Source organism: Drosophila tropicalis, unplaced genomic scaffold (genome assembly GCF_018151085.1).
Source record: "Drosophila tropicalis isolate 14030-0801.00 unplaced genomic scaffold, ASM1815108v1 contig_845, whole genome shotgun sequence".
NCBI classification, from domain to species: domain Eukaryota; kingdom Metazoa; phylum Arthropoda; class Insecta; order Diptera; family Drosophilidae; genus Drosophila; species Drosophila tropicalis.
In genome coordinates this window covers 2,609,576-2,631,100 of record NW_027173338.1, presented here as the reverse complement: position 1 = coordinate 2,631,100, position 21,525 = coordinate 2,609,576, and the positions used below count along the sequence as shown (strand labels likewise).

Sequence of the window (21,525 nt, the reverse complement as noted above, 5' to 3'; positions counted from 1 at the left end):
TCTAACTTTTTTTTTGAGAGGTTGGAAAAAAGTGGCAATCGAAGGCTGCTGGCGAGACTGAAATTAATCAACTCTATGAACATTTTTTCTAATCACTCATTAGGGATAATTTTTCAGAGCCACTATGGCCATCCCAGAAAAACGCATATGTTTATACTCACCATTTTCTAGAACGTTTCATGTGCCAAGAAGGGCATTCCATACATTGAACGCTTCAGCACTCAGTAGCGACAAACAATAGCTATACTATTGCATAAATCGATTGCACAGTACTTACAATTAGTTTAAATATAAATTGAAATGAACTCGAAAAACAAAAGCTCCTTTACTTTGATGTGATCTAACTTGTGGAGAAATCTGGCAGTGTACGCACAGCTGAGTTAAAACGATGATCGATTAATCAATACATTAGCGCGCATACGACTATCGATTTTGCCATGTGCTTCAGTGACATCACGCGTGATTAACACGCGTGATAGCAATTTAGCACCCATCAAGCTCTCAACTGGCTATCTAGAATGTTTTGGTCTGTTTTTTAACTGTATATTGTAAAAATAAGTCAATACATACATATATCATATGAACTTAATATATTCACAAAAAGTCTCGCAATCCACGCACAAACAAGTAGTTGAATTTGTCAACCAAAATCTGATATTCTATCCGACTCGGAGTTTTGGGGGGAAATTTCCCCTATTTCACCCCCCGTAGATCCGCCACTGATTGGAGCAGTGGGTGAACGTTTCTGAATAATTGATCATTTACGTTAGGTATAGGAATTGATGAACTAGAATGATTATCAGCGATATGGACATTGAATTTTGTAGTTTCATTTGTAGAAAAACTTTCAAAGTCCTCTTCTTATTCTATGTATTGTGATGTGGTTTTGTTTAAACCATTGTAAAGTATTCAGTTGTTTGTAATAAACTTTTAAAGACGACTTTGAAACTATCACAACGAATACTCTCGTTAGACAACTGTATTCAAAGGGTATGGCAATTTGATTCAAGAGAATCTGTTCAATTCAGCCACAAAAGTAAGACAATTGGTTGGGGTAAAAGCATAGAATGATTAAGAGGAGATGGGCGTGGCCACAGCACACACATACAAGCATATATACACAAACACACACCTTTGAAGTGCAACAGCCGCGAGCAGAGTTGAAAAGTTCGCTTGTTAACATACCTTAATTGCTGTTGTTGCCATTGCCTCAAGGAGCTGCCGGAGCAGGAGCAGACAACAAGGATGTCGTCGACGATGACAATGACGAGTGCAATTATACAAAAACTACTTAGGCGTTCATCCTGCCTGTAAGGCAACAACAACAACTCAGTAGTCCTCCTCCTGCTGCTGCTGCCACTGACATCTTTTGGTATAAGTCACAAGAGAAAAGAAGGTGGAATTGGGGTCGGCGGTATCGTTTCGTTGGAGAAACGCAACAGAAATTGAAAGAAAATTCACTTTCGCGTTTGTAAATTTGTAAACATCCTTGAAAAAACAGCCAGAGGCGAGAGAAAACTGCGTGTAACTAGGATGTCAGTGACAAGTGCCAGGATGCTGGCTGTAATGCAATTTGAGTAAGTCTTTTATTATATCGGATACTTGAAGTATCCGAAGGGAAAATGCAGTTGAAAAGAAATGAATGAATAGAAAGTGCCATTTGCAATCGTTAAAAACTATTTGCATCTTCGATTCCCATTCAAAGTCTCAAGTCCAAGTCAATTTCAGTTTTAGGCCTGATGAAGAATCTTATCAGACTCAAGATTTTGTTGCCTAACAACATTTGTCATTAAGTCAATAAGCGCATTGTGCTTAAATGCACATAAAATAAAGCCTACAATGAAGATGGCAACAGAGGAAAGCCATAAAACGAGACACGACCTGGATGGATCTCTCCATCCATCCCAACTCATGCCCTCTCTTTTTCGTGTGTCGGGCGACACCGAGGACAAAGCCGATTTATGCCCAATTGGATTTGCTGCTAAGAGCCACAATTCATGTTTTTATGACCGGATGCCTATTACCGAAAAAGCAGAAGCAAAGCCAGATAAGAGGGAGACGGCGAGTAAGAGAGAGGGAGTGGCTGTGGAAAGGGGAGAGAATCTTACTACTCACTGCCTGTTTCTTTTTAATAAATATAAAATGTCCTTTTGCCAGAGAATGAATGAAAAGGCCAAAAAGAGAAAAGGTAAGGCAAGTCAACAAAAGAAATGCTTAGGCCATTGATAAGCAGCCTGCTGCTGGACTTTTGGGTCAGCAAGCATGTCCTTTTCCTTTTTATACATATCAACAATATCCTTGTCGTTGTCGTCATCGTCTTCTTTTCATTCGATTTGCTTGTTATAAAGCTCAAATTTTATGGCAATTCCCCTGTCCTCCTCCCGCACTGTCTAAGAAAAGAAAAATCAGCAAAGAAGAAGTCCAACAAGTAAGTCTATCGATTTGAGCTTCCAAAAAAGGATACTAAAAGCAAGCCAAGCCTCCTGGCTTTGAGCAGAACTGATACCAGGAGGTTACAATCTGCTGGCCTAGCACTTTCATGCATAGCGTTCATCATCAGCAGCTAGCTGGCTGGTTGGCTAGTCCTGACATTGATAAATTATGCAGAGTTCCAGCACGAAAGCAACAAATGGCAAAAGGCAGGCAAACAAAAAGTGTTAGGCGCAGGTTTTGCGGCTCTTGGCGAAGACCATACCCAGGCTTCAGCTTCAGTTCGGCCTTGCCGAGATTTCTGACCCCCTGCCCAAAAAGGCAATGAGTTGGCAAAAATTATGACTGTTTGGCGTAAGTCATAAAAAAAAATAACACCCACACTCACAGAAAAAGGAGCAGAGGAAGAATTTACAAAATGCTTGACTGGGTCTGCTAGGCATTTAAAATTTAAGTGCCCCAGATGAAGTTCAGTCAAGGATTGAGTGTGGAATAAGCCCAGGCAGGAAAAGGACTTGGGAATAAGTGAGCGAGAACCCTTTAAGGAAGTTGTCTTAAAGTCATTGGCATGGAACAGTTGTGAAATGAAATATTAAAGTTGCCCTACAGAGACATTGGCAAGGCAAGTCACGACTGAGTGACTTGCTAATGTTGTATCAATATTCTATTTGATAGATTACTCTGAAAATCTACATCAGAATCATTTCCTAGCTAAAGTTTTTGCAATTTTTATTGAGCATCCAAAGGGGAATTTTGTCAGGGTCGGGCACCTTTTGGCTCTTCGACCTTTAACTACAGTTTAAATTAGAAATCAAATAATTTTTAGTAACAATTGAAGATGTTGAAAACCAAAAAGAATACAATTACCTATTCCAACTCTCCACTCCTGATGAGTGTTTGAACTTCAATATATTCTCTACCTATTTCAATAGTTTTTTTTTTTAATTTGTCCTTTATGGACTTTATTTGAAAGATTTGTTTTAATCTACTTAAACCTAATTCTTCAATACCTTTTCCAATAATAGATAAAAATGAAATATTAAATGAATTAGTTCTTCTATTTCAAACAAATTTGTAACTGACCCCATGAATATAATGCTGGAATTCCTAAATGTTTGCGTTATAATGAAATTTATATCAAACTCTCTTGATTAACTTTTCTAATATTTCAAAATAAGGATGCTGTAAATGTGATTTCCATTGCCTTTAACAATTTGTACAAATCATTTGCATTCTTGATTAAGATTTTTGCCGTCAAGAACTATTCAAATTTCAAACGAAACTTTTCTCTTGTCCTGTTCCTTGAATGTTATTTTGCTGCATTACATTTTTGTATTTCCTTTTTGCACTCTGCATCTGACTCACCCTTTCATTGGCAGCCCTTGCAACATTTTTCCATTTACTGCACTCAAAATTATAACCTACATTTAACATTATTCTCGTTACTTTTTTTGCTGCTTACGCTAACGCCCAGCAATTTTTGTTTTTGAATTGACAACTTTGACATAATTGACTGCAAGGCAAAAGAAAATTCAGAGCAAAAAATGGAATAAAAAGAAGCAACCACCAGCAGCAGAAAAGAGAAGGAAAATTGAAATCGCAACAACTCATAAACACCGCAGACCAAGTCCTTGAAAGAGAGAGAGCTTAAAAGCGTTGGCAAAGAATGTGGCTTAATGGTAAGGGGCGGAAGACGTGGAAACCCAACCAGCGAGAGAGGAAAAAGAAACCGCATAATGAACCCAACTTGGGGTAAACGAGTCAAAGGCGACGATCCTTGACTATTTTTATAACAATTTTATTATATTTTCAGCATTTCCTTCAGTTTTTTAAAACATTTATTTTTTCTCCCCCCATTGCCCTCATCTTCATTAGCACATTAAAATGTCAATGACACTTGTGGGTGACGAGGGGGCAAATTGGAGTTGGAGTTGCAGTACCGACCCAGGGTCGAAAAAAAGGGTAAACATTTGAAAAATGCGCGCAAGAAAGAATGCGAACAAGTGACGACAACCACGACAGCGGCTGCTTCTCCAGACATTGGAATCCCTTTTTCGCTTCACCATCCTGTCATTTGATGGCTCAGTCCACTCTCCCGCCCGTCGGTCATTCCCTATGCTTTATGATTGGTGGACGGCGCCAAAGTAAGTAAAACTCACCAAAGTGGGAAAAAAAACCTTACTTGTCATAAAAAATATGCTCAACACTTGTTTATGTCACCAGTTTGCAAAGGACTGTCAAATACCCTACTCCAAAATCAAGATGGCAAGAGTATACTTCAAATTTGGTTTAAAAATCAAATCTTTCACAAATCTGAGAATAGATTTAGGACATGAAAATGTGCATAAACTAAAGAAAGAAATTAAAAAAAAAAGATTCAAAATTAAAATGAATATAGACTTTGATTAGAATGAATAATGAAAGAAATTTAATGATTTGAATATCAAGAAATAGAATAAGCTAAATTAGAATTAAGATGGCTATCAACTATTTCTCTTTTGTTTTCAAAAAACCAAACATTTTAAAACTATCATATTTTATTTAAAACTAAAGTAAAGGTTTTGGTTGTTCAGTTTTTAAAAGAACTTTTGTAATATACTATATGATTTTTGATTGAAAAATATTGCAAAAATGATTATATTTAGAAGTAGAAATTTCATACTTTCTAACCATAATGTTGAAAATATGTTTTTTTACTTTCAGTTTATGTTTATGAAGTTGCTTTTATTTGCTTTTCCCTCAAGCACTTTAAAGTTTTGATAGCCTCAATTGTTGAGTTGGTGCTCTCCTTCAACAAATTTTACTAGTGCAATTCATTAGTGGCAATTGCTTGCTTGCTTATTTGTTGTTTTTTCATTTTTTTTTTTGTGATTCTTTTGTTGCTTTGTTGTTCGTGTTTGTTTGCTGTTACTGGTGTTGTTCTTGTTGTTGCGATATCACGCTGTTTTAACCTAGTTTTGCTGGCATAATGAAATGAAATATGTTTTCATATGGCAAACATGATTCGCCTTAAACACAAAGACTCAGCGGGTAATCATGTCATAGCCAAAGTACTGTAAGAGCAGAGAGAGCGGAACAAAATTAAGAGGAGCGGGAACCGCTGCCTGTTGATAGGCATTGTGTGTGTCTGTGTACATTTTGTTTTGCACAAAACGAGAAATCCACTTAATTAACTTAATCAAAATATAGCCATTATGTATGCCTTTGACTCCATCATATCGCTGCAGGCATGTCCTGCACAGCTGCATGTCCTTATTGTCCTATTGGCACATTGTTTGCTTAGTGCGCTGGATAAATAAATAAATAGACGTATTGTCGGATGCGTACATAGAAATGTATAAATATGTATGTGTTTGTCTATTACAATTTTGTATCTCTTATTTGTATTATGACAGTCGCCCATTTGATGCAGAAATTAATTAAAATTTTCCCTCACCCCCTAAACCCACTCCATTACACTCACACACACTATCTCTATATCTATATTTGTGTACATTACTTGGCAAGTTATTCTTGTGTGTGTGTGTGTCCGTCTGTCTATTTAGTTGAGTTGCCTTCAAGCTGCAATAAATTACAATTTCTCCAGTTATTCTTGTTGAATGGAAAAACTAGCAATTTCCTTTTATTCACTTCTCTTTTCAATTACAGCAAATTATCCATCAAAGCGAGAGAAATCTCTAATGATTTTCCAATTTTTATCATTCAAAGTAAACAAAGAAAAATACTTCATATATTAATAAATAAATCGAATTTATTTGTCCTTATTAGGAAAATGATTTAACTTTTAAGCAGTTTTAAACAAAAGATTTCATTTCTAAGGACATAAAGTAAGCAATTTATAGTTTTAATCAATGGGAAAAGTTGAATTTATATTCATTATCCATTTAAGTTGCTTCAATTTTTATGACAATGCCTAAAGACAATGTCAATTTGAAAGAGTATAGAATCTTTTATATGTAATATGAAGATATAAATTTCAACTCTAATTAAATAAATGAATCATACTTGGTTCAATTGCTTCCTAGGTATATAAATTAACTTGTGTTTTCATTGTAATCTATGTTCATTTTGTATTTCTGGGAAATAAGCAGTCAATATTTGAAATATTTTATGTAATACACTCAAAATTAATTCCATATTACTTTATTAACCCAAAAAATGGCCAAGAGGAAAATTCATTAAAGCCAACAGCAGTAGAAATACCTTTTTGGAGAAATAAATATCTTACGCTCTTTTGTTTCAATTAACTAGAAGACAAAAGCGTTTACTGGAATGCATGCCCGGCTACTTACTTAGGCTTTTACTTTTTGTTGTATAAACGAGCAAGAAAAGAGCAAAGGAACCCCAAACCCCTTTTGTGTATTAAAAGGCAAAATGGCAAAAACCTTGGCATATAAGATGATTTTACCCTTTATTTTTTTGCTTCCCTTTTTTTTTTTTTTTTTTTGTTTGGTATTTAAAGTAATTTAATGCCCCAGTGAATAGAGAATTTGGGTTAGGAATATATATAGATAAAGGTATATGTGTGGCTGGCATTGATACCTGCAGGGCAAAAGTAGAAGAAAATGTGATAGAAACAGAAGGAGTAGAAAAAGTAGAAGTAGAATATTTCATGCCACTTATCAAAGGCAACAATTTAGGTTAAATACTCATTAATATTCTGGTCTGCAAAAGTTTTTGCCAAATAAATTTATGCCCCTTGCCTTTGGCATGATACTGAGACTGAAATAGACAACAAGAGACTAAAAGAGACTGTTAGACACAGTGCCAGAGAATAACAGAGATAGAGAGAGAGGGAGAGAAAGAGAGTTCCCAAAACAAAAATAAATAAGCACACGCACATGCCCTACACAAACACATTCACACACACGCCAAAATACACATAGGAGCAGAAACAGCCAGAAATTAATTTGTTGTAGCCTACTTTTTGGGCGAGCCTTAAGAAAAACAAGAAGCAGAAAAAAATGCAAGGCAAAACTTTTGCCTATGAAAATGATAATTGCCCCAATGGAGTTGAACGCAAAAGCATGAATAATTTATAAATTAAGTGCCAGAAGATGGCCAAACTTAAATGCGAAAATAAAACAACAACTACAACAATGAGCGAAACAAAATATATAAAACTTTATACAGGAAAAAGTATTTAATTTGTTGCCCACTAAAATGCAAATAAATTTTCTGCAAGCCACCAAAAAAGAAATACATGGCATACTTTTGAGCGCGCGCTCACACAGGACACGTTGCAACGCGTGTTGTCGGGATTTATTTATTTACTGCTTCACCTCCGCCTCTATATCCTCTTTACATATATGCATCATACACACATATCCTGCTGGCATGGCGGATTTTTGTGCGCTGATAAAAATTTTGACATGCCAAACGAGGCGAATGGAGATGGAGGAAATGTCGAAGAAGGAACACAAAATGACAGGATATTATTCAATTGAATTCGTTTACATGCATGAACTACATAATAAAAATGCCCTTAACCAAAAAGAAGGCAAAAAATGAATGTACATGTATTTGTATTTGTATATGTATATGTACATATGTATGTACATATATATGGTTCTATAAAGGAACAAAAAATAAATAACGCAAATTGAGCAGCAGCCAAGCCAACAACATGAAATATTCTTTTGTATCATTCAGACCGGGGCAAACGCTTTTGTTTTCCGTCTATCTGTCTGTCTGTCTGTCCGTCTGCCTGAGTAGGAAAAAGTCTGCGAGGTTCTTACGGGGGAGGAAGCAGCATTTACATATTCATTTTGCAGAGCCTTATTAAATGCGCATATTTTATGGACATGCCATGAGTACTCGTATTTATACACTCATATTCATACTCATTTCTGGTTAGTTCTACTTGTCTGCTTGCTTGCCCCCTCGAGGCTTTTTGTGTGCTTTGCCAACATTTTCGACTAATTTGTTTGGTTCCGCCAGTTTTGCTTGCTGGCTGCTTGATTGGAGACCATAAAGGGAGCTGTAGGAGAAGGAAGGAGGAAGGGGTATGGCATCAGCAAAAGGAAATTGTTTTGCGGCTGGCAAAACTTTTCATATGAAATCCAAACTCATAAGTTTATGCCAGAGGATGTGGCAGAAAGGATATGGAGACGAGTAAATGAGAGATAAGTAAGAGTTATATGAGTTATTCTTGCCAACTTTTGCAAAAGGGAACCAAGTAATCAATGCATTGCTTACTCAAAATATAATTCTTAGCTAAGATTTCCAAATGCCTTGAAGTCATTTAGGGCTATGTAAACTTTAGTTAATATATTGAACAGTCAATTACAAGAAATGTTTTATTAGAGAAAGTTATATCTAACTTGTACATAACAAAGTAATTTGTCATTTGGATATATTGATGGGTTTGATTAGGAAATTATGAGATTTTAGCAACAAATAGTTCTAATTTAAACAACAAAATTGAAAAAATTAAAGTTTAAAAGTGGATTTAACCGAGATTAACTAAGATTTCTTAAATATCTCTACCAACAAGCCAAGCAAGTAAGCTAAAGATACAAATAGATATGAATGTCGATCCTGATTACTATATCCAAAAGCATTTCTGGATCCTTGTGACTATTCTTTGATAAGTAAAAGGTATAAAGAAATACTTATGTCTGGTCTTCATAGAGATAAGCAAGGACTATATACTCCCAAAAGGAAAATTTTTGTATATCCCTTGTAATATATTATTCTGAAAAGGCATAGCTTTAAATAAAATTGCAAAACTTTTCACACTTCATTGATATCATCATGAAAGATACCTGTCATCTCAAACAGTATCAATAAAGCAGTCACATTTGAAACCAGTCAACCAGAGCTACACTCATCTACATGTAATTCTCTAGATCTTCTTATAAAGCCAAAATGGAAGGAGAAAAAATAAAGAAAAAAACACAAACAGTTGCTCCAGAAAAAGTTGTTTTTGTTGGTATTCAACACCTTTTACACACACATGCACACACAATCCGCATACAAATAGAACACTCCAAGTTGGTCTGTTGCCTCAGCTAAATGCAACTCATTACTAGACCACAGAGCCATAGAATTTCATATATATGTATATAAGTATATGTGTATGTATGTGTGTGTATATGAAATATATATAGAGCACACTCTCGGAACAATTTTCTATGGAATGATTGCAATTGCAGAAGGGGGAAACGCGTCACTTGAACAAAATGCTAGAGAGAGAAATTGCACTTGAAGCAGCAACAGCAGCAGTTGCAGCTGCACAAATAGAATGCCAAGCAAACACACAAGGACTCTGGACCACCAGGACCACTATGAGTTTCTCCTTTCCATTTTTTTTTTTTTTTGTATCCTTGTCTTCCCCCGCTTTGGAGTCTTGTTTCCTCTCTCCTTACTTACCTTGTGCATACGTCCACTTTAGAAGGAAAACGATGAATACGAAACGTAAATCCATTTTACAATTTTTTACAGTATTTCGCCTTAAGATAAAATGGCTAAAAAAGCGTTGCAAAAGCATTTATTTGCCTCAGACACTCGCGCACACACACACACACCGACGGTGCAACGCACACACGGACACACACACACACGCCGACTTTCGAATTGTAGTTGTTTAGTTGCATACAATGTGATTCTTCTTTACCAAAACATACACTTTGCCACTTTCACATTGCCCATTGACCATTTCATTGCTATAGTAAATTTTGCACATTGTGCCAAAAATTTTTATTGCCAAGGCCTGCGCCTGGTTTAAGCCCTTTTTAAAGTTAACTCACATATTAACCATATATTTTATTTAGTTGCTAATGTCGAAAACCGATTTTATCTAAATGTTTTCTTTTGAATTTTTTCCTTTTAATTTTCAAAGTTTGTTTATGTTGTCTTAAGCAAACACGATGTTGGCTTAAAACTTCAGTATGACCTCAACCTTTCAACCGTGGGAACTTTTTTGTTAACCGTTGGCGGCAGTAACCAAAACTCAACTGAAAGCAAACTGAAAGTTAAGCCCAAACACCAAGCACATCCATTCATATGCCTGAGTCCATGGTAAAGGCAAGTGGTGAGTTTCCTTTCTCCCAAAAAAAAAAAAAAAAAAACACAAATAAAGGGCTTCGTGTCTGGGCGGTCGTTGTATTATCTGTCGGGCTGTATAGAATCCGAATTGGCATTAGACCAAATTTCGGAGTTCTAGCCAAATTCCAGCAGGGAGACGCTACACAATCAGCTGTTCACACATTTGCCTTGTAACTTAGTTTATAACACAAACAAAAGTGATCCAAAGAATTTATAACTTTTAAGAAAATAAAAACTGAATAAATGCTTGGAGGCAACCAAATAAACGCCTAATCTCATATTAGCAAATTTCGAATAATTTTCTAGTTAGTTTTTATATTTATTTTGACTTTAATAATTTTCATTATTTTTTTTTTAATTTTTACATTTTTCTTAGAATTTTAATTTGACTTACTTCTTATTTGCCTATAACATGTTTTGTTTATTATCATTTTGGCTAGCATAAACATTTGTTGCTGAATCCTGCCGGCTAAATTGTTGAGTCTGCGCACTAGAAGTTTCGGAGTTAGATTGAAATTCCCACGCTCTCATCTCAAAATGCGTTGCTGAGTCACAAATAGAAGAGAGAAAGAGAGTTGGAGAGTAAAAAGAGTATAAACATTTGGATAGCCTGGCTAAAAGTAACGAGTAGCTTTCAAAAAGGGGCAAAAAGAAAAGACCGTTAAATACCTTTGCAATGCCATGAGAAATAGTGATAGACGCAATGCGCTTAAGCAACTGTTTGCATATCCTGAAAATTAAATAATATTGTGTATGCTTATGATTATTCTATAGTCTTATCCTTGCTCTCTACTAAAAAAGAAAAGCTAATCAACGGATAGAATTAGTACTCTGAAATTGATTTAAACTTTCTAAATGGCAGATCAAGTGGGTGACATAAAATACATACCTACTTATTTGTATTATTTACAATTCTTTCATCTCGCTATCTATATTTTCCTTGTTTTGCACCTTGAGCTGACCATATCAAAAGGTTTTATGAAGTAAATAAATGCAGATAACACACAAGAATAAAGAATTACTAAAAATTAAAAAGGATCACCTAAATTTCAAAACTTTTGTTCATACACAAGTATGCAAGATGAGCTTTTATTCTTTTATTTCGAAACAATTTGAAAAAAAGAAAAGTCAATAAATAAACATTATACAAAGAGTTAGAAATTAGGCCAAATAACGATGGCCATTTCATTATTTAAGTAATTTATACTATTTAGTTAGATTTAGTTTGCACATGTAAGCAACAAAAACATTTCCTGACATTCATAGATAACAGACTATAGTCACCGCAATTTCTGTGACCTAACCACATTTGGTGCTTTTGAAAACTTTTTATCTACCCTTCTAAAGTTCACAGTCGTTTGATGAATTAGAAAGAGTTTTTGGCATGTACATATACATATGTTACATTTATATGTATGTATGTTATATAGGTAGACAGGTAGTTAGGTGAATGGCAAACCAACCAAACATCATTGGCACAGTTAATTAGAAACTAACGTCATTTGCCTTATGCCTTACCCATACACCACAATCAAAATTAGCTCAGTGGCTTGTGGTCTTTGCTCTTCCTCTATGCTTCGTTTTACGTCCCTTGGCTTGAAGCCACATAAACAACAATTAAAACGTTACAAATTACACGTACAAAATCAACATTCTTCAAAGATTTACCCCCCATTTATCCCGGGGATCTGCCTCCCCTATGCATTTATGCAGTGCAAAGTAATACTTTTCTTCTTATTTTTTCTCTCCACATCTCTTCAATTATTTCCGATTATTGTAGAGCAGGAAAGTTGCTTCAAAATCCATGTTAATTGCTATTTTGCTCCCATAAGAAGATGAAACGAAATAACAAGAAAATACAAGGAAATCATGCTTGCAGGAAGAAATAACAACCTGAGGTCAGAGCGAAACTGATTTTCTATTCATTTTACAGTGGCAACAACATCAACATCGCCAACAACAACAACAACAACAAGAACTAAAGTATATCCTTGCTGTTGGTCCTAATACAGTTTGCTTTTGATTTTCCTTTTACTAGCTCGACAGAAGAGGAGAATAGAGAATAGAGACTGAAGTGTAGTCGGCAAGAGGGGGTGTGTGGGTGGTTGGGTAGTCGCTTGGTGTGTAGTAAGTAATCGAAAGAGAAAGAGAAAAATTACACTGACGACCCAGTAAAGTAAGTTCGTAGACGGTTCGCAAGATAAACTGCAATCGAAGGACGTTGACTGAATGATAAATTACACTTGACAATGGGCCCAGGCAAACGTGCGTGTATTTGTGTGTGTGTGTGTGTTTGTCTCTGCTTATGTGTGAGTGGCTTTAACAGGGGCCAGGACTTTTTCTACTCTCGTTTGTCATAAGTTTACTTTTAATATAAAAGTTTTCCCCGCTCTGGTCATGTTGAAAAGTGATCATGATGATAATTACACAAGCATATCACAGTAGGGGAAATATACAGTGGTCCGTGGAATTAATTTAGAAATGTAGTAGAGAAAGAAAATTTAAAAAACTTTTATTTTAACAACAAAAAATTCAAAAACCGTTACTTAAAAACTTACAAAATTTTTATCGATTAAATAATTTTCTTAAAAAAAACAGTTAAATATTAGTTAAAATTTTCTAGAAACAACAAATTTTCAAACAAGACTTACAAGTTTTAATATTATAAAGAGATCAACCACATTTGAATTTCGATTGCACTGAAAAATTGTGTTATTATTTTAAGGAAAGAAATGAATAACTTAAATAATGAAAAAAAAATATATATATGAGTATCAAAAGTATTATGCGCTTAACCCTGTTTGCAATAGGCGAAAGTTAATCTACACGAAGTTGTCACATTTGAAACCACTGTGAGAAGGTGTCCATCACGGTCCGAGAATGGGAGGAGACGCCAACTCCCAGAAGATTTATGTGCCCATGTGGTCAGAGATAAGAGGCAGTAGCTGAAGCAGCAGCAGCTCCTTGAGTGTTTGTGGGGACAACGGGAAATTCCTCGAGTGTGTTTGTCAGTTCGAGAACGGTGAAGGAATGGGAAGTAGGTGGTTGGGTGATGGCTGAGGGTGTTGACTAGAGGGTTGGGGTAATTATGATGCCGTTGTTGCCGCTTGTGGGCGGCAGCTGTGCGGCAAGCTACTGTGTTGTATTTCGAGTCTCTCAAGCGGTAGCCCAGTTTCTCACTCATTAAGGATATCCGTGCAGGAAAACAATGCCAAACTCAAAACTTGCACAGCGAGACACAGACAAAAGCCGTTACAATATTACCACAGAGGGTGACAGGAACTCCGCCATCCTCTTCCCCACGCACCCTCCTTCTCTGTCTCTCTCTACGAATCTTCAGTTTCCACCCCACGCTTAATGCATTTAGTGGCTGCGGTTTTTCGAGCTCTCACATTGTTTGCTCTTTGGCGCGCCAGAAAACACAGCACAAACAATACAAATATATTTTGCCACGCCTTCATGATACTATGTATACCACAAGTCAAGCTGAGGGGCTAAGGAGTGAGCTAGCGGCTGCTGCACAACGAAAATAAAAATAAAAAGAAAAGAAATATTTGCTTCAGAAGCAAGCAACCAGAACTTGAGCACTGCACGGAAGTTCCTGTTTGTGTGCCTCGACTGGTTCCCCCATTCAACGCGTAACTTTTCTAGGATTTATATAGCCACACGTTGACTTTCCGAAATAGATGCTGGGAGCGCACGGACTTGAAAAGTGTTAATTCATTTGCTGTATCGTAATATTCAATCTTTTAAATCTAAAAAAAAAAAACATTTAGAATACAGATGAGGGAATCGAAAATGTTAGAACTAACAACTCGTAAAAATTATGAATTTCTTTTGTTTTGGCGTCTTTAAAGACATTCAAATTGAGTCAACAGCAATTGCAAAATTATTTTGCTTAATAAAAAATAAATAGGCAATGCAATAGACATAGCTAAAGATTGGCTAATTGCAGCTAAAGTAGAAAATATATTTTTAATAATATTAATATCTGATCACTAGTAAAAGCAATAACATACATATATAAAAACCTGTTCATGACCCACAAACTAATCACAGTTCGGAGCACATTTAAAATAGATTTTGATATGTTGGTACAGGAATTTCTCCCCCTCAGAATTCAACTCAACAAACTTTAAACAATAAAGTTGTTGTTGCAGTGTGGAAAGAAACAATTTTAATGCACTTTGAAAGGGCTAACATAAGAAAAACGTTTAGAAAAATGCCAAGATGAATCTTTTCATTCGACAATATTGTTTTCTATTGACAAGTAGAACTTATGGTAAATCAGGCAATGGGAAGCAATCTAATTATTGTTAAGTCTTAATAATACAACTAACAAGTGCATAAACATTTCGATTTAAGTTAAGAAACTCTTCAGTCTTCAATTTGCAGACTTAGTTTTTCCTTCTTTCTGGCACTTCATTCACTAATATCAGCCCAACTGAATTGTACCACTTCTGTATTCTGATCTCTTTTTACAAGTATTTTCTTTGAACTTAATGCAGCCCACTTAAATATGCAACAGTTTCTCTTAAAGCCACAATTACATATGTAAATGAAAAGCAATTTATAAGCAACTAATTTTGCATTGATTTCAATAAATTTAAATTTAATTGCTTGACTCGTGTTTTTTGTCATATATACATTTTTTTTTTTGTTGGGGTTTGGTAGTTGTGGCCACAGAAATTTATTGGCTTAATTGACAAAACAAAATGAGTTGAACATGGCCAACAGGTTTTGCATGTGCTATCGAGTCACGTGTGAGCCAAATTTTTAATTGGATGCCAAATGGCTAGAACGAGAAAAAGTCACCGAGAGATGGGAAAAGGTAGAGCAAAAAAAAAAAAAAGCTGTCAAATCAATAAAATATATTTGCTTCTAAAGAACAAAATGAAAAAGAAGCGGCAGAAGAAAAAAAAAAAGACACAGAGTGGCATGAAAAAGTTTGTGGCACCTTTTGAAACTTTTTTTGTTCTGCCGTTTGTTGCCACCGTTGCCACCGTTTCCCCTCATTTCTTTAGCTGTTACCAAAGACATTTTCAAGTGCAAAGTTTTTCCTTTAGCAAAATGCCTTGGGGACCCCAGCAAAGGCATTGCTTGAGTGGTCGTCGTCTTCCTCTACGTCTGAATTTAATGTGGACAAAACAGGGTAGGTGTGTGTGTAATTGGTAAAAGGGTCCGGGGCTGCATTTAACTGAGAGGGGAGTATAGCAGAGACCAAGAGCTCAGATGTCAGAGGGCGAGCGACTGCATGTTTAAGGGTCGTCGACGGCAGGTCTAAAAAGTCAATCACAATTCCCAGTGCAATCACAACACGCGTATTAATATTTAAAGAGGCCATCGAATTGGTTTCTACGAAATCTGACAATTGTCTGCGACCCACACACACACACACACACACAGGCAACGAAAACTGGGACCAAGATGGAGAGCATAAGATAAGATGCGCCAGCTCAGAGCAAATCATGGCAATTTTGTGGCCTGCAATATTTTCCACTTATTTGACGATTTGTTGCAGTTAAGCCAGGAGCACAAAACTTCACCCCGATTACATATAAATATTTTAAGAGTATGGATATCCATTTTATGTCTGGCAATTTAGATTTTTATGATTCCTATACACACAGCATTGTCTCTGCTTTATGACCGATTCCATCCCCATCTAAAATGAAGATTGATTTCGCATTTGCATTCGCTTTGTGTATAGTAAGTTGGCGAAAGGAAAGAAACGAAATGACAGCTTTCTCTTCCGTCTGTCTGCACGAATGTCTACTCTCTGTCTGGACATAAAATGCAGAGAAAGAGAGAAAGGCAAGTTTACGCTTTCTGCGTTCGCGTTGGCATTGAGCAAAAGTGAAAACTTTCACCATATTTGAACTTGCAGGCATTCAATTACAATTCTCCTGCAATCAATCACACTGAAAGTTAAACACTTTTTACCTCCTCACCCCTTCAAAACCAAAAAGCACAATGTCGGTAGCGGAAATATACATATTTGCATTTTCAGTTATGCATTTATGCGACTATGCTAAGCGATTTTCCTCCTTTGATTATGACAGTAGCACAAAAAACATGATTGAAGAGCAGGAAAACGTTCACGTTCTTCAGAATGTTGACGAAAATCGAATGGAAAGATAATACTTTGCTTCAGGTGATTTAAATTCATTGAAAAACTCTTCGAAAAAACGCATATCAAATTTCAAGTAAGCAAATTTGAAAACCTCTTATCCTAATGCTCTGAATAGTTTTGCTTAAATATTAAAAATTTCAGAATTACAATTATAAACTCCAATTTTCTTAAGGAAACAAAAATTTCCGTATGCTTAGCATTTAGCATTTTCTATTTATTTCAGAAAACAACAACCCACACGAGAAATAAAAATAAACTGGCAGACAGACATTCAAATATGTTTAAGCAAATGCCAACTTGACTCCTTTTCCCACTTGAAAAGGTCCTTTAATTTTATGTATTCTCACATATCCAGTATTATATGCCCACTTAATAGTTTTGTTTGTGTATCCAGGCAAATGACTAAACCGGAATGTTTGAAGATGCCCTGCCAAGTGCCCTGTTAATTTATGGGGCTAAGCGTCAAAAGGCAGACGACGACTACGACGAAACGGTGGGGCTACTTGACAGCCGGCAACAAAAGGACACCACTCAAACCACCAACTTCTTCAACGTCACCACATAACGAATTCAGACAGTGAAATGTATCTATGTTGGAATGTTGATGGGTTTAAATTATATTAAACTGCCAGGCGTGGCAAGTATTTATTCCTATTCCAAAATATTTCCCCACTTCTTGTTAACGTAAACGTTACTCCAGTGCGTTTGTTGATGTAACGTAAATTTCTCATTGCGGTTAACTGTTTCAAAAACACAACAAACAACACACAAAATGCACATTTATCATTGAACCAATCCCCATAAAAACACAATCCGAAATACCCCACTTGCAATTTCCCATTTTCATTTAGTGCAAGGCAAATGTCAAAAGTTGAAAGCTCAAAAGTTTCCCCTTGGTTTTTGTAGTTCTCTTACGTTTTTTATTATTTTAACCGTCGAAATATTAGCCCCAGAACGTAAATACTGGAGTACTGGGCAAGATCAACCCAGCAGGCAGTCTAATTTAAATTGGTTTGTTTTGTCTGTGGGCATTTGCGCTTTTTACTCCCCAGTTCCCCAACAATTACGACTGTCCTCCGTTTCTTGCCACCATTCACCACTTTTTTTTTATTCTGTGAAGGACTCTCTTTCTCTCTCTCTTTGCGAAAGTTTTTAACGCTCGGGGGAGTTGCGATGGATGCGTTGCGTCCGCCTGGATTGAAATGGGCTGGGTAAGTGCAGCAGGCGACCAGGCGGAGAGAATCAGCTGTGGAGCCACTACCGGTAAATGCTAACGTTTACTACCTCATCGTATATGCTGTCGCACATTTTATTTTTGCTACGTCGAGAGAAATTAAAATGCTTGTTTTCACTTTATGCAAATTTGGTCCCTTTAAAAATGAAAAGCAAAAGGGCAAAATTTTATGTCAACACTCTGAAAGTGTCGACTTGCTGAGTTACCTGTAAAGATAAAATTAAATGATTAGAGGTAATCATCTAGAAGGCTAAGTTAGAGCTTCTAATATCAATTTCTTTTAAGGTAAACCTTTTAATGGGTATCTTTCTTGAAGATTTTTTATTCTTCTTCCTTGGTCTAATATACCCTATTCTTCTTGCTTAACCATGAGGTATTAAAACGCAACCAGGATTCGTTGAGTGCCCAAATATACACACATATATATTTATACCCTTGCAAAAAGGGTATATTAATTTTGGTCAGAAGTGTGCAACGCATAGAACGAAGCATCTCCGACCATACAAAGTATATATATTCTTGATCAGCACGACGAGACGAGTTCAACTAGCCATGTCCGTCCGTCCGTCCGTCCGTCCGTCCGTCCGTCCGTCCGTCCGTCCGTCCGTCCGTCTGGATCAACGCAAACTCCTCCTAGACCGTAAGAGCTACAGAGCTGAAATTTTGCACGTAGGCTTGTATTTACTGCAGGCGTTGTATATCTCGGATTCAGCCGGATCGGACCACTATATCATATAGCTCCCATACAAACCCCAAAGTCACGAACAGTGACTTTTCTCAATAACTTCGTTATTTTCTATGCTATTATCGTGAAACTTAATATTAGAGAGTTTACTACGCGTATAAGCAACTATGCCAAATTTGATCAAGATCGGGTGACTATATCATATAGCTCCCATACAAACGGCCAAGTCACGAACAGTGACTTTCTCAATAACTTCGTTATTTTCTGAGCTATTGTCGTGAAACTTAATATTAGTGAGTTTACTATGCCTATAAGCGACTATGCCAAATTTGATCAAGATCGGGTGACTATATCATATAGCTCCCATAGGAACGATTGGTCGAAAACAGTGACTTTTGTAAATAACTTCGTTACTTTTAACGCGATTGCTTTTAAATTAAACATTTCTTAATTTAATATATATGTTAATGACTGTGCCGAATTTGATAAAGATCGGGTGACTATATCATATAGCTCCCATAGGAACGATCGGTGGAAAACAGTGACTTTGATCAATATCTTCGTTATTTCCTATGATTGTAGGCCTTTCTTTCTCAAGCTTAAGCCTTTTTAGATAAAACGTTCTTCCACATTGATGGCTAATAGGTAAGGATAGAGTTACCAAAAAAGTTGCAAGGGTATACAAACTTTGACGCGGTCGAAGTTAGCCCCGGCCCTCTGGTTTTAAAAAAAAAGTGTATCAAAATTAAAAAAAATAGAAGAAAAAATACACAGTGAAGCAAATAAAAATGGCGCGTATTTACGTTTGGGAATATGCAAATAAGCGTCCGTTGTATTTATTTTCTTTAGGTTGATGTGGAGTCGTCTCTTTTTTTTTTTTTTGGAGACGAGGGGAAGTTTTTTGGTTACTCGTGGGGCTTACAAGCTATTAAAATGTCGCTGCAAGTACTTAACTGCTTGATGTTGTCAATTTAAATTAAAAATAAAAAAAGGAGAAGGAAATGAAAACGAACACAGCATTGGACTCAGAAGTTGCAGGGCAAATGGCAGAGAAGGCTGACTTTATAGACAACCCCAAGATGGGGCCCAGAATGGATGCGAAGATGGGGATGAGGTGAAAGGCGGCTGCATGCGTGGATTAACAAACAAAAGTTTTGTTGTTTATGACTGCATTTCGACTGATGAGCTGAAGTATATGTATGTATATATATATGCTAATGGAAATGGTTAACTCAGCTAGATGGGCAAACTGGGAAATTAAAAGTTGAGGCTGCTGAGAATTTTCCAAAGTATCCTGTCATTAAGCAAAGTGGTTCACAATGGGGTAAAAGTAGAGAAAAGTCTATGCAGCACATTTTAAAACTTTTCAAATAATAAGAAAAGAAAAGTTTAAAAGCAATTTCTTAAGACTTCAAAATTTTTATATTTACATAAAGTCTCCGAATACAAATTTATTCCTAACAATAGACGGTCAAGAAATTGTCCAAAATTGTTTATTTGGGGTACAATTAATATAGAATGTTAACTTAGACCCAACTGCAGCTTATATTTTATAGGAGAGACATAAAATTATCTCCTTTTCATCTTATGTCTTTAGAATTTTAAGCAACTCGGAGCAAAAGTAACGCAAATAAAGCGTTTCAAGCGATCATAGCTTAAGATTTTTATAGATTACTTTTAGATAGTTTCTAAGGGTTTGCGATAGATCCAAAATCCATTGAAAGTCCTTAAAATGCATACAAAGCATACAGAAAATAAAAGCCAACAAACAATTTTGGCTTGGACAGGAGTTTTTTTTCTATATTTAACAATTATTTTGAACAGATTTCCAAACCAAACCATGTAAAATTGTCATTTTGTTTCTAAGCAAATTGTACTTTTATCTTTAACCATAAAAATCTGAACCTATAACCCAATAGAACTAAAATGTTATAGGAAAAAAAATATAAAAATGTGATAGTAAAAATATCCGCTTCTTGGCTTAAAGGCTTTATCCTTTTGGCTAAAGTATAAATGAGACTTGGTCTCTGTCAACAATTGAGGATTGTGTACGGTTCTCTCTATCTCTCTCTCTCTCTCTCTCTTTTACATTTCTCGCTCTGTGTATGCCGTAATAAGCAAAGTCGGCTCAAAGTATTTTAGTGCAAAATACACACACACACACACACATTTGCAAATACAGACACACACGTAAACGCATAAAAGCACAGCGAGAACGTGCTTTGATTTTGTAAATAATTGCAATGACGATGACTTTGCCATCCACAGCCTTGTGCTCGTTCTCATCCTTGTTCGGATACACATTCGCATCCTTGTCGTTGTCCTCATTGTCGACAAAAACAAGCTCCAGGCGCCAAGTCAAGCCAAGCACATGATAATATTAATAATAGTGGTAATAATCATACGCACTGTGTGACGAACACACAAAAATGAAATCCCCGCCGTTGTCTGCGACGCTGTTTAATATGATTAATGCTCTTCCCCGTGCCCACAGTCAGATTTTGCCCCACACAAAATATTTACACGTACCTATATGTATATGTATAGGTATGTATATATACTCGTATTCGCATTTAACTATGTACATATATGGAGCTTCCACTTTCTTCTTCATACTTTCCTTACACAAGGCTATCAACGTGTAGGATTTAGAGGACTTAACTAGTCGACTCCATGCTGCTGCCATGCTGTGTGGTAATGTTGGGTGGTTGGTTCTGATTTTGAATTTCTACTTCACTTTGATGGATGGATTGAGAAGGAGTTTTAATTAAAATTGTTTGGTCTTTTTTCTAGACATAAGAATTGCTTAATTTTAATATGTTTTTAAACACCGCTGAATCTTAATCTCTGATAATAACATCTAATTCATTTTGAAGTCGTTTTAAAAAACGTTTTGCAAGCATTTGTTAGATTGAACAGGTACAGATGAGATTGATAAAAATACCAGTTAATCAGGACTTCTACGAAGACCATTAGTCTTATAATTTGTCTTTC

General features: G+C 36.0%; 1 protein-coding gene across 2 annotated transcripts in view; it reads right to left on the bottom strand.

Moving 5' to 3' along the window:
• Positions 1-10,481, bottom strand: part of robo3 (roundabout 3) — a 53,428-nt gene extending 42,947 nt beyond the window's left edge. Inside the window, exon 1 of one of the 2 annotated variants that reach the window (XM_068295466.1) lies at positions 9,805-10,481. In XM_068295466.1, the coding sequence (XP_068151567.1) occupies positions 9,805-9,922 (118 nt within the window). In that variant the 5' untranslated portion in view covers positions 9,923-10,481. The remainder of the gene's footprint in view (positions 1-9,804) is intronic. The other variant, XM_068295465.1, reaches the window with a different exon arrangement.
• Positions 10,482-21,525: the final 11,044 nt, after the last annotated feature.